The 13769-nt window shown below is 38.8% G+C and overlaps 1 protein-coding gene across 1 annotated transcript in view; it reads left to right on the top strand.

Annotated features, from left to right (window-relative positions):
* The window catches only part of TENM1 (teneurin transmembrane protein 1), a 700775-nt gene extending 687448 nt beyond the window's left edge, over positions 1–13327 (top strand). The window contains exons 31-34 of the mRNA XM_074360055.1: positions 3292–3679; positions 4510–5730; positions 6316–6458; positions 7853–13327. Coding sequence (XP_074216156.1) covers positions 3292–3679; positions 4510–5730; positions 6316–6458; positions 7853–8611 — 2511 coding nt within the window. The 3' untranslated portion in view covers positions 8612–13327. The remainder of the gene's footprint in view (positions 1–3291; positions 3680–4509; positions 5731–6315; positions 6459–7852) is intronic.
* Positions 13328–13769: the final 442 nt, after the last annotated feature.

The following is a 13769-nucleotide window of genomic DNA, read 5'->3' as shown; positions in this document are numbered from 1 at the left end:
AAAATATATATATTTTATATATAGAAATATATATAAAATGCTTCTTGTATTACCTCTGTCAATTTGCTTGCCATCCCTATGCCATGATATATTAAAAAGCAAACAGCAGCTATTTCACAGTAATGTGCAGAAATTTTGTAAAAATTGTTTGTCTTCCTCTAGAGTAAGTAAAAGTCACATGTATCATTTTCATGCACAATGGTTTGTATCCATTAGGAGAAAAATAATTATTTGGGTAATAACTGTGGTTGCTCAAATGATCTCTTCTCTACTAAAAAAATCAATTATTGTTTCTTAAATCTTCTGTATGTGGTCATTAATTCTCTATTTTGATTTATGAGCCTTCCCTGAGTTAATTAGATTTTGAAGACTTGTGGGGCTAAAATTTGATATTAGAGTAAATGTGTAAATCTTTCCATTTCTAAAAATCATTCTTGAGAATTTCATTTTTTAAATGCATTTAAATATACTTTATAATCATTTAATAAGAAACCTTGGTCTGATACATTTACATAAAATTGTCTCTTTGGGGCTGAAATTTTCAAAGGCTGCCTAGAGGGACAGAATGCAGCCTTTGGCTTGTGCTTCCAGGTGGCCCCACACTGCCATCTGGTGATCATCCGAATGCTTTAATTTTTCAAATTCCTGCCGTCTCATTTCTATTCCCATTCAAATGAATATACACAACGTTGATTGTTCTTTTTTTTTCTTTACAATGCTCTCACAATCTTTTAGGATCTCACAATCCATTTTTAAAAGATACAGTGCCCCCACTCTATTGTTTGGACTAATAAGAAAGGTCTTTTATCCTGTAGCAACACAGTGGGCATTGGATGGACTCATAAGCATGGTTTTTGAACAAACTGATAATAATGCCCACCCAAAGTGAAGAAGCAGCTAAGTGAGAGCTAAATGCTATTCTGGCAGCACAACAGTTACACTCACGAGATTTCTAATCACATCATCCGCATTCTTGCCATTGGCAGGAAGCTATAAAACAAACCAGGGAGCTTTCGAGACAGCGCAGCGTCAGCACCACCTAGGAACAGGGTCAGGCAGTGCTTTACTGCAGCACGGGGAGAGGACACAATGGAGATGTGCTGTAAATGTTTGGCAAGGCTGGTACAGCAACTTGAAAAGGCCTGGCCCAGGCAGGCTGGTACTAGATAATGTGTGGGAGCCATATGGTGATTGTCCCTGGCCTGCATCACAGGTGACAGATGTCATTTGTTCATGGCAAATTGACAGAAGAGAGTGGAAAGGAGCTGAGAAATATGGCTTTCAGCATGGAGGTGATGCAAAGGCATTTCCCACCAGTCTCCCCCCAGGTTCTGCTGAGTTCTGCCTTGGTCAAGGAGGTGCCTGGCCCTTCGTGTCCTCATGCCCACGCAGGAGTTCCGAGTCTCCTCCCTTCTGTTCAGCAGGGTTTCCAGAGCTGCCAAGGTCCACAGGTGATGAGGTGACAGAGTTTCCACACATGGCTCTGTATCCCCAGGCAGAGTACTTGGTGGAAAAGAAAAAGTATAAGCGAACGAGCAAATAAGTGCTGACTTTGACTTCACAGTACTGACATGCGATTCAAAATCAGGTCTCAGAAGGTCAGGGAGGACACGCAGTTTCAAGAAGCATATTCAGTATGAGAATATAATTTCATATTTAGGAGATTTAAATGTACATTATATATGTTTATGTAATTCATATTCATAAATATTTATGTAATTTATATTTAGAAAAGATACCTATTGTTTTCATAACAGAAAGTTCAGAAAATAAAGCTCAACTAAATCTTTTTGCTTGATAAGGCAATTCTCAAGAAAGGTGGGGCAAAGCTCCCTAGGGAGTTATATCAGAATTTTCAGGGATGAGCAATTTTTATTTTTATTAAAAGATGAGATTTAAATGGTTTTCAGTTAGAAATAGGGTTTGAGTCCTCCCTAAAACAGTGTTCCTTTTATGTCTCTATTGAAAATTAAAAGAAGATAAACCAGTATCAATGAAACACCTATTACATGCGAGGCATCATATCTCAACAAGTAACTGTTTCTGAAATACAGATCAGTTTGGGGGAGAGGGCTTGCATAACCAGAGAACTTTCACTTTCAATGGCCTGTTTCCCTAATATAGTTTAAAACATGAATTGCAAAGCAATTCAGTAGTCCCCTCTTACCCACAGGGGATACATTCCAAGATCCTCAGTGGATGCCTGAAACTGCGGATAATACCAAATCCTGCACTAGGGGGCAGGTAGCGTGTACAACGTGGAGACACTGGACAAAGGATGATTCACATCCTGGGCAGGACAGTGTGAGGTTTCATCACACTACTCAGAACGGCAATTTAAAACTTCTGAATTGTTTATTTCTGGAATTTTCCATTTAATATTTTCAGACAGCAGTTGACTGTGGGTAACAAATGGTAGAAAGCAAAACTGTAGATAAGGACTGCTATAATAATAATATTTTATATACAACTTTTGAGAAAGACATCTACCATATGAAGTCAATCAGTACTTTTTGGTGATTAATACTTCATATGTGGCATGCCTTACCCTCCAGTGACCTCTTTCCAGTCCATCCCCACATTAAAGTAACTTTTCTAGAATACCGACTGGATTGTTTTTTCCAGCGGTGCAACCCCCCTATCCTTCTATTTGCTTTCAGTGGTTCAATCCCTTGTTGCCAACAGCTTTAAGTCCAAACTCCTTAGCATGGCTTAGAAAGCCCAGAATGCTCAAGACCCAGCCTACCTGCCTGGCCTCATCTCTTACCAGTCACCACTCCCAACAACACACCCATGCTCTGGCCACACAAAATTCCTCTCGTTCTCTGGAAAAGCCATGTTCTTTTTCTGGTCCAGACCCTCACAATGCTGTGCCCTGTGTCAGGAGTACTCTCTCCCCACTCGGCCTCACTGCCTCCCTGCCTTCACCTGGCCCACCTCTAGTCCCCATGCAGATCTCAACTTGAATGTCAGAGTCTCCAGGACACCTTCCTTGACCTCTTAAGTCTGGGTTAGCTGCTCTTCGTCCATCTCTCACGGGCATTCTGTCCTTCCCCTGTCCTAACACATTTCACACTGTATTGTAATTGTTTGGTTATTCATCTTCCTCTTCCATTAAACTCTAAGTTCCATGAGGATAGACACACTCTTGCCCACTAGGGTCCACCACGGTGCCTGGCAGACATTAAGTGCTCGATAAATTCGTGTGGATGAATGAATGAATGTGAATTTGCTTTAATCTCTTCAAGTTTAGTGGAATTATTATGCTGTCGTGACTTTGTCTCGTTTCAGTCTGTGATGCTTCTCTTACATAGCCAGCGGCGTTATATCTTTGAGTATGACCAATCGGACTGTCTGCTCTCAGTCACCATGCCTAGCATGGTGCGCCACAGCTTACAGACCATGCTTTCAGTGGGCTACTACCGGAACATCTACACCCCACCCGACAGCAGCACTTCTTTTATCCAAGACTATAGTCGAGATGGCCGACTGCTACAGACCCTGCATCTGGGGACAGGGCGCAGAGTTTTATACAAGTACACCAAGCAAGCAAGGCTGTCCGAGATTCTCTATGATACCACGCAGGTCACATTAACATATGAAGAGTCTTCTGGAGTGATTAAGACAATCCACCTGATGCACGATGGCTTCATTTGCACGATCAGATACAGGCAGACAGGTTGGTTGTGAAAGAGTGGTGATGTACACAACCACATCAGTCTTAGGGAATTTTTGCTGGCCTCAGTCAGAGACAGAAGCATTCACCTATAGACATTCAGTCCAACCAACTTTCACCTGAGTTAGCAAATTCTCTTCCATTGAAAATTAAAAATACATTAGAGGCTGCAGGAAAGCTGATTCCTTAAAAACATACAGAGTATTTTCTTTCTCTCGGCTCTCAAGAAAGTTGAGATCTAAGGATCTAGTCTAACTGTATACCCATCCCTACTCACCACCAAATCTTCCCAAAGATGCAGCTGCAAGATATGAGCCTCAAGCCCTATGTAACCTCTGTAAGTCTCAGTTGAAGGCAAAATGTCTTCAAAAGTCAGATCTTCTGATTATATTTCATCCTTTGGGTTTATAAATGCCCCAATTCACTTACTTATATGTTAGACTTTGTCAAATCCTCACCCTGGGACTTTATAGCACAAGTTAAATGAACTGAAAGTATTTTTGTCAGTAATTATAAAAAGAAAGCCTGTTTACCATATCAGTTTCACTATCTCAAGTACTGAAAGGGTTATTACTTCTGTAGTTCCTATAATTAAGTTATTCTATAACTATAATATACAGTATTTAAATTTTTTTTCATATTTGATGATCACAACAATGAGAATCTCTCTCTATGAGATGAGCTGGCCAGGCATTAGATATTGGAGGTCAATCTCTAATATTTTATTTTCAATGTAAAAGCATCGATAGTAAAGAAAGGAACACTAGAACTATCTGATTGCTCAGTATTAAGCATCTAGCTTTCTTCTCATTATTTTTATTTGATCCTTGCAGGACCCCTTATTGGACGCCAGATTTTCAGATTCAGTGAAGAAGGCCTTGTAAATGCCCGCTTTGACTACAGTTACAACAACTTCCGTGTCACCAGCATGCAAGCTGTGATAAATGAAACCCCTTTGCCCATAGATCTGTACCGATATGTTGATGTCTCTGGTAGAACAGAACAGTTTGGAAAATTCAGTGTAATTAATTATGATTTAAATCAAGTCATAACTACTACCGTGATGAAGCACACCAAGATCTTCAGTGCCAATGGACAAGTCATTGAAGTCCAGTATGAAATCCTAAAGGCAATTGCCTACTGGATGACTATTCAATATGATAATATGGGCCGAATGGTCATCTGTGATATAAGAGTAGGAGTAGATGCCAATATAACAAGATACTTCTATGAATATGATGCTGATGGGCAACTTCAAACTGTTTCTGTAAATGACAAAACCCAGTGGCGTTACAGTTATGATCTGAATGGAAACATCAACCTCTTAAGCCACGGAAATAGTGCTCGTCTTACTCCTCTCCGATATGACCTCCGAGATCGCATCACCAGACTAGGAGAAATTCAGTATAAAATGGATGAAGATGGCTTTCTGAGGCAGAGGGGAAATGACATATTTGAATATAATTCAAACGGTCTGCTGCAGAAAGCCTACAATAAGGCTTCTGGCTGGACTGTGCAGTATTACTATGACGGGCTTGGGCGACGCGTTGCCAGTAAATCCAGCCTAGGACAACACCTCCAGTTCTTTTATGCAGACCTTGCCAACCCCATAAGAGTTACTCATTTGTACAACCACACGAGCTCAGAGATTACATCCCTCTATTATGATCTCCAAGGTCACCTTATTGCCATGGAGCTAAGCAGTGGTGAAGAATATTATGTAGCCTGTGATAATACAGGCACCCCACTAGCCGTGTTTAGCAGTCGAGGTCAGGTGATAAAAGAGATCTTGTACACGCCTTATGGAGATATCTATCATGACACTTACCCTGACTTTCAGGTCATCATTGGTTTTCATGGCGGACTCTATGATTTCCTTACTAAATTAGTGCACCTGGGGCAAAGGGATTATGATGTTGTTGCTGGTAGATGGACAACGCCTAATCATCACGTATGGAAAGAGTTGAACCTCCTTCCTAAACCATTCAACCTCTACTCCTTTGAAAATAACTATCCTGTTGGCAAAATTCAAGATGTTGCAAAGTATACCACAGGTATTTAAACGGCATAACACTGTATAAAGTAAAGAGAAAGCTGGGTGGTGTTTATCACCTAATCTCAGTGCCTTTGTAAATATGCTTCCTCTTCCTGCCAGCTAGCCCACAAGTTATTGTACAGTCCCTCTCTTCCTTAGTCTTCTACAGTGAGCAAAAGTGTGCAGGTTGGCATAAAACACGATGCTTTTGCACCCCAGTCCATTTTTCTCTGTCCTTTTAAGCTTCCTGTTTGTAGTTTTCACTCTGAAAAGCTTCTACAAATAATCTCATAAAAGAAAAATTCAGGATTCTGTTGCATCAAATAAATCTAAAATCACAGTCTGCGTGGCCTTACTACCATTACCATGTTAAGAATATCAGCACAGTAAACTGAGCCAATCTCTCTGATTATCCGTAAATCAAAAGGTTTCCCTGGAGAACAGATCCTATGTTTTAGAGTGGGTGATGCACAGGGAGTTTATCACTAACTTAACATTGCTTAAACATATTAAAGGCAGAAGATATATCTTTTAAGCTTTCCACAAAGGTTGTAAAGTATGGGCTTTACAATTTTGTTTTTCTTTTAAATTTTGTGTCTCACAGACATTGGAAGTTGGTTGGAGCTGTTTGGTTTCCAGTTACACAATGTACTACCTGGATTTCCCAAACCAGAATTAGAAAATTTGGAATTAACTTACGAGCTTCTACAGCTTCAGACAAAAACTCAAGAGTGGGATCCCGGAAAGGTTAATAAAAGTTTTACCATCTTCATTTAGCTGAAAACACAAAAGATCATCCAACACCATGAAATGGTGTTAACGTATATTTGCTTACTTATGTTTGAGTCTTCTTGTATATTCAGTTAAATGTCCATGATTAATTGAGGCAGTGGGAAAAGGCTTCCATGAGGACAGGATCAGGGAATCGGAGCTTTCGGAAAAGAAAAAACTAATGTGTGAGTTGATGACTGCTGCGGCAGACAAACAAGAGGAAAGAGGAACCAAACTTTCAAAATTCAGAAATGGGCTACCAAGGGCAATTCCAGATTCTACATAGAGAAGATTGCTCACTGAGAGACACAGAAAGCATCAGATTTCCAACTGCAAAATAATTCAGGGCATAGTGCATTAAGAGCATGGGAATAATAGAATTAAATTCTTCTGATAAAGAAAAAGTATATAAGAGCCGTGAAGCAAAAATAATAAATCCTACAGAGATAAAGTCTCTGGAAAAATAGGAATACCAAAACATTCAAGGTTCAGCAGATAATTGCATCAATTATTGAGGTACAAATGAAAACAAGCAGGAACTTTTTCTCTCAGTTGAAAGAAATAGGAATATCTGTGCTTGCAAAAAATCAATGGCTTTAACAAAATAAAACTGAAATTTGGGTGGGAGGGCTTGAAATCTGAGTGTAAAAAATTCTAAGGGAAAGGAAATTGTAAATAGATACTATAAGCTTATCACTTTTTGCCAATACGTATAATATGTAAGTGCTTTTTGTACTTACAAGTACTGAGAAAAGCAAAATGTTGAAAATTGCTGAAGCTTTGTAATGGATACTTGGAGGTTCATTATTCCCTTCTTTTAATTTCTTAGTATGCTTGAAATTTGCAAGCATAAAAAGGTTTTTTGTTTTTAAATCCACATGAAAACGATCAGTGAACTTGCTGATTTGTCCTTGTTATTTATAAGGTCATAAGCCACTTGAGAGCAAGAATGACACCTTATACCATCTCTTTATATGTCACTGTGGCTAATGTATTACTCTACAACCAGTAATAAACAGCTAGTCAGTGTTACTTGAATTGGTAAAAATGAAATGTCTCTGGAGAGCTAGACCCACTTAAGTGCCTTCTAGCTCTGAGATTCTATGGTATCAAGTTTGAACATATTTCCTTATGCTTAACTCACCAGGATGTCAAGGAATATATGCCAGGTGATCAAGTCACTTCTTAGCCTTTTCCTTTCCAAATCTCTGATGAAGAGATTCCAAATTTGGCTTGTTTTTAAATCACAAGCTAGCAAGTTCAAGAGAGAAGGAAGCAATGTTGCCAGCCCTTGTTTTCCACAATCACCGAGCATCTGTCAAGTGTCTAATCCTGTGCTGCTCTTGCTCTGTGTCTTTCCTCTTTCCTAGACCATCCTGGGTATTCAGTGTGAGCTCCAGAAACAGCTCAGGAATTTCATTTCCTTGGACCAACTTCCTATGACTCCCCGATACAATGATGGACGGTGCCTTGAAGGAGGGAAGCAACCAAGGTTTGCTGCTATTCCTTCTGTTTTTGGAAAAGGTATAAAATTCGCCGTCAAGGATGGCATAGTAACAGCTGATATTATAGGAGTAGCCAATGAAGATAGCAGGCGGCTGGCTGCCATTCTCAATAATGCTCATTACCTGGAAAACCTACATTTTACCATAGAGGGGAGGGACACTCACTACTTCATTAAGCTTGGGTCCCTGGAGGAAGACCTGGTGCTCATCGGTAACACGGGGGGGAGGCGGATTCTAGAGAATGGGGTCAACGTCACGGTGTCCCAGATGACTTCAGTGGTGAATGGGAGGACTAGACGGTTTGCAGATATCCAGCTCCAGCACGGGGCTCTGTGCTTCAACATCCGGTATGGGACCACTGTCGAAGAGGAAAAGAATCACGTGTTGGAGATCGCCAGACAGCGCGCTGTGGCCCAGGCCTGGACTAAGGAGCAGAGGAGGCTGCAGGAAGGGGAAGAGGGTATTCGGGCGTGGACAGAGGGGGAAAAGCAGCAGCTTTTGAGCACTGGGAGAGTTCAAGGCTATGATGGGTATTTTGTGTTGTCTGTTGAGCAGTATTTAGAACTTTCTGACAGTGCCAACAATATTCACTTTATGAGACAGAGCGAAATAGGCAGGAGGTAACAAAAAAAATCCCTGCCTTTGCGTCACCAAAGACTGCCTGTTTTTAAAACGTAAAATGGTTTATTGTAACGGTTTTCTAGATCAGAACTCTGTATATGTAAATATGGAGGAAAAACATATCCAACTGCCTTTCAATGTGACGGAAGATGGTATTTTAATATTGTTTGTTTAAACTCTTTGAGAAATGACAGAGATATTTAGTTCTTGTGTGGCAGTATTCAAAATAACACAAGTAGAGCTCAAACAACTAAAAAAAAAAAATTCGGCAAGCACCACTTTAAATTTGTCAAGCCATGCATATGTTCAAATATAAAGAAAGAACCCAAGGTTCTCTATCTCTATTGTGACCCGAGGTTTCCTATTTCACTGTTGGCAGAACTTGCGGGCTAGTTGGAAGGTGGTGCAATAGTATCTGAACCTTGCATTTCAAAAGACTGCCAGCTCTTTCATCAGATCTGTTATAGGAAGCTTCAAAAGAAGTGTAAAGTGTCCTCAGCCACCATCTCCTAGAGTCAGGACCCATTTGCCCTTCCTCCCTGATTACTTCTCCTTGCTTGTTGAAGTAAATGCCATGTTGTTGTGCTGTGTTTTGGCGTGTGGTGGCTGCGTTCCGTGTACCACACTTCCCCGTGGGTGTGGGCACCAGACCCAATTGCCACTATCTGCTTGTGCGTACATGATACCAAGGCAGCTGGCTAGTGTAACTTCTCCGCCTCAACCTGTTTTGACTACATTTTGTACTCAATTGTCCAGCTGTATTGGTGTCATGTAAACATAGCTTTTATTAACCTGGGTAGGAAATTCTCATTTATATATAGGGTGTCTTTTGGTCATAGTTTCACATTCGTGATTCAGTATTTATACACTAAATCCAATGGTTTTGTGCACATGAAAGGTAATTTACTACAAAGTGTGATTCTGGTACAAAAAAAAAAAAAAAGGCTTTCACAGGCATGCACGCGTGGGATACCGCTAGAGTACACTCACTACTACTGCAGAAACTCACAAGAGCCGAAACCTTAAAAAAACAGATAGACCTAGTACTAAGGTGAAAGGAAAGTACCAAAGGGAAGACCAAACTAAACATCACGGTAGTTGCTGCCACATTGTTTCACCGCACTTAGGTTTATCTTTCAAATGTACAATTCTGTATTGACATCTCCCAGCCATAGTCAGGAAATTTAATTAAGTGAGCCCTTTCCAACCTAAAGCATTTCAACTAATTATAGAGAGGCAGACTAGTTTTTACAAACATAATTTATATGGTTAGTTATTTTCGTTCTGTCTTTGCCCATTTATTTTTTATTTAATCATCTCTTCTGCTTAGGAAAATAACTATTTTCCAGGAAGTGTGATTTTGTTCCACGATCAGTTAAAATTTAGAAAAAGATCAGGATTAGTGTTAATATCAGCTGCAGTTTCTCAATCTTTATGACTCCTGTAGTAAGAGAAGTCCCTTGGTGAGCTGGGAGATTTGTGCCCAGTGACAAAGAGACAGTTTGTAAACTGTTGCGTAATTGTAAGTTATCACAAATGAAAATACATGACAGCTCAATGTGGCCTATAGAAAATTCCCCTGAGCCAGCTTCAGCTCTTTCATCACTGAGTCTGGACATTTGCTATGTCTGAAGGAGAATTTATGATGGACTGTCACAGTTTGGATTCTCTCCAGCCACTACCTAAATGCAGTGTGGGGTCATTGCCTTGCTTTGTGATGACAGTTTTTTTGAAAATATGCAAAGTCAAAATACAGGCTCATGTTAAGGTTTGTTAAAGAGTCTGGCCCTAACTACATAAAGTAGAGTGAGAGAAAAGCAAGGACCCACAGACAGTAGGAAAAGGTGTATCCAAACATCTCATTCTCAAAACCTTCAGATTGGGGTTATCACATCATATGTGTGTATTCTGAGAGAGAGAGAGAGAGAGAGAATTCATGATGAGCTCATCTCTCTTCTTAATTGGAAGCTCATCAGCTCAAAAGATTACTAATCCAGACTACAATCATACTATTGGATTTTTTTTTCCTGAATCAGGCCTGTGTTAATGGTACAATATTTATGCAGGATGGGATTCTGAAATTACGAACAAACTTGTTGAAAATTTGAATACCTCCACACCAGCCTAAAAATGGACCTTAAGTTCCTAGAACCTCTAATGTTCTTTTAAGTCAATGGAAAAACAATTTATCAACTGTATATAGAGAGTGCATTCATATATGTGATGATGTATTTTATCACTAATCCAAGATGTCAATATTAGAGTCTATTTTGCTTATATTTTAAGCAATTATACTTTTTTGCACTTCACTGATGATGTATCATTTTCAAACTGCTTTAAATATCCATTAGAAACAAATATTTGAAGCTTTGACTTAATAGTACTTACCTTGAACTGTGCATTTCTAGTTTGTAATACATATTTATTTAGTTTGTGCCTTTAGTTTCTTAAAGTTATATTTGTATTATATTCAGGAAATGCACTTTTTATCACTTGCAGCTGTGGTTTTAATACTGCCTTGAACTATTACTATTCTTTTTACCGCTTCCAAAGTTTTTTGGAAAGAAAGAGAAAAAGACCCAAAAGGTTAGCACTAATGAATAGTAAATCTAAGAGAAATATTTTAGCATTTCTTAATAAGAACATGGAGATATCGAGCACATCACTTCCTCCTCTTCTGAATACAGAGAATGCCTTCATTGACTTGAAGTTCTCAAGTTTAAATGAATGAAAGAACAATTCATTTGCGTTTCCTGATGAAAGTAAAAGCATTTTAAAGAGAAATCTGTAAATTTCTCATACCCAGAAGACAGGCGGCTGACACTACACAGCCACATGCCACTCAAGTTAGTTCGAGTGAGAGCACACAGCTGGGCTCTCCTGTGAAGAATATTCTGGGCCGGAGGCAGGGAATACTCCGTGGTTGTTTCTTTTTCCTAGTTAGGCCCATTTTATTTGTGCTGCTTTGCTTTGTTTTGTTTTGACTCTTGCACTACAGTCTAGAAATCCAAATGAGCTGAGAAGTTCACAGTTGAACATTTCAATATATTTATTTTTAGTTGTCATTCTAATCATTATTGATTAGAAGCAAGACTCCTGAAGGAAAGGGAACTAGAGCCCAATTCATAATAATTTTTAATAAAACCCTCACCATATAAATAAGCATATGTTTTATTTTTAACCCAACAAAATATTGTATGAAATAAGCGTGTCCTTTACTGTCAATTTATCTAGAAGATCTATACTATACAGACTATATATTTAATATAATATAATATATACAACATAGCCAAATGTATGAAAAATTGATGATATATAATTTGGAATTCAAATGCTAACTACTTAGAGAGTTATACAATTAAATTCTAATTCTCATAAGATTTTTCTTTTTCATCACTGTTGACATAGTTTCAAGCATTCTATCATGTTGTTTCTACTCGTTTTTCTTTTTTCTTTTTTTCCTTTTTTAAAAAATATTCTTTTAACCAGACCAGGCCCCACTATCATGTCACCTAAGAGAGTCAGGACAAAGTTTTTGCATTTATAAAGATATGCTCCTGTAAGGGCGACTGTAATGGAGTTCAGCGCTAACGGAAGCAAAAGTGCAGTAATCAAGTATGGAAAGACACTTTTGGAGAGACTGGAGTGTATTATAACTTGTGGAAAAACAGAAGGCTCCAGATTGGATGCAACATTCTTACTTTCTTGGCGGAAGTTGCATACACATAGCTGACCTGACTAGTAGTTCAGATCCCAGACTGCTCTTCCACAGCCTTCTGTAAGGTTCTTTATTCTGCAAAAAAAAAACAAAAACAAAAACAAAAAAAAACAAAAAAAACACAAAAAAACAAAAACAAAAAAAAACACAAAAAACAACAAAACAAAACAAATAAAAAAACCAGAAAACAACAAACAACAACAAAAAAGAATTCAACCGCAAAATAGTGACTGTTTCAGTGTGTCCTTCATGTGAAAGCTTTTAAGGACCAAATATACTACTGTGTGTAAGAAGAAATTACTTCCTAAACAGTAACTGAAAATAGTTAGAGTTAAACTTGCTGTGGATTTTGTCTTGGCAGTTGTCATCTTACATTATTTGTCAAAGGAAATGTGTTTGGCAGTTAAAAATCTTTCCTTAGATTTAGTGGTGGACTTTAACCTCTTAAATAAATGTTAGTATATCAGATTGTGTCCTTGAAAAATATTTTACTTGTATGAATCATGACAATGTCTAAATCTTTACTATTCTTCTGGCAAAAGCATCAGTAAGAGAGAAGGTGAAAAAGAGAAGTATAGCCTTTACGTCAAAAAAATATTCTTTTTTAGCTGCTTACTTTCTCATGAGAAGTAAAGATGTTTACAGTGTATGCCAAGATTTTCAGTTTCTATATAACAACAGTTAGAGGTTCTAATCATACTGGAAATTGTGTTATAATGGCCTGAGCCATGTTGCTAGGAAACAATAGGTTCCAGTTTTGTATTCCTGCTCTCACTCCTGTGCTGAAAAGTGACTGGATACTGTACAGGTTCATGTTCTCTGGCTGCAGTTAAATGGTCTTTTGCATTTTGCTCTGGCTTTCAGGCCAGAAGCATGCATTTTTCTACAAGAACATCACAACAACATGCTGTAAATATTTCAAGTTAAACATTATGTGTCGATATTTGAAAGAAAAAAGTACTTTGAATATTTCATTTTTAAAAAATAAAACTGCAAATGAACACCGTGTCCCATTTTATTCATGCGCCAAATTGAGACAGGAAGGGGCAGGGCACAGCCATTCAAGGAACAACACAATAATTACCACCAGAATGGGAAAGATTCAACCCCCAGTAGGCCTTGAAGCTCAAGATGGTGGGAGATTTGACTTCTAGTAGAACTTCAACTTCATTATACACCCATTGTAATATATTAGCATGGTGAATAACATGCCCACAGGTGCCAAGACTGTCCCAAGGCTAACCACAAAAGGTCAAACAGTGGGAAATGGCCAACTTCCTTGGAATCCCAGCCCTTTCCCCAGGCTAGTTAGACTGGTCCTTCCACTTAGTAGCATATGAAGCCACTGAGCCCGTAAAAACTGGCAATGTTGCGACTCCTGGTCACCCCCTCTCTCTCCTTCTTCGGAGATGGCCCACACTGTCTATGGAGTGCATACCTACT

Source organism: Camelus bactrianus, chromosome X (assembly GCF_048773025.1).
Source record: "Camelus bactrianus isolate YW-2024 breed Bactrian camel chromosome X, ASM4877302v1, whole genome shotgun sequence".
In the NCBI taxonomy this organism is placed as follows: Eukaryota; Metazoa; Chordata; class Mammalia; order Artiodactyla; family Camelidae; genus Camelus; species Camelus bactrianus.
Note: the sequence above shows the minus strand (reverse complement) of the source record. Positions and strands in the feature narration are given on the sequence as shown.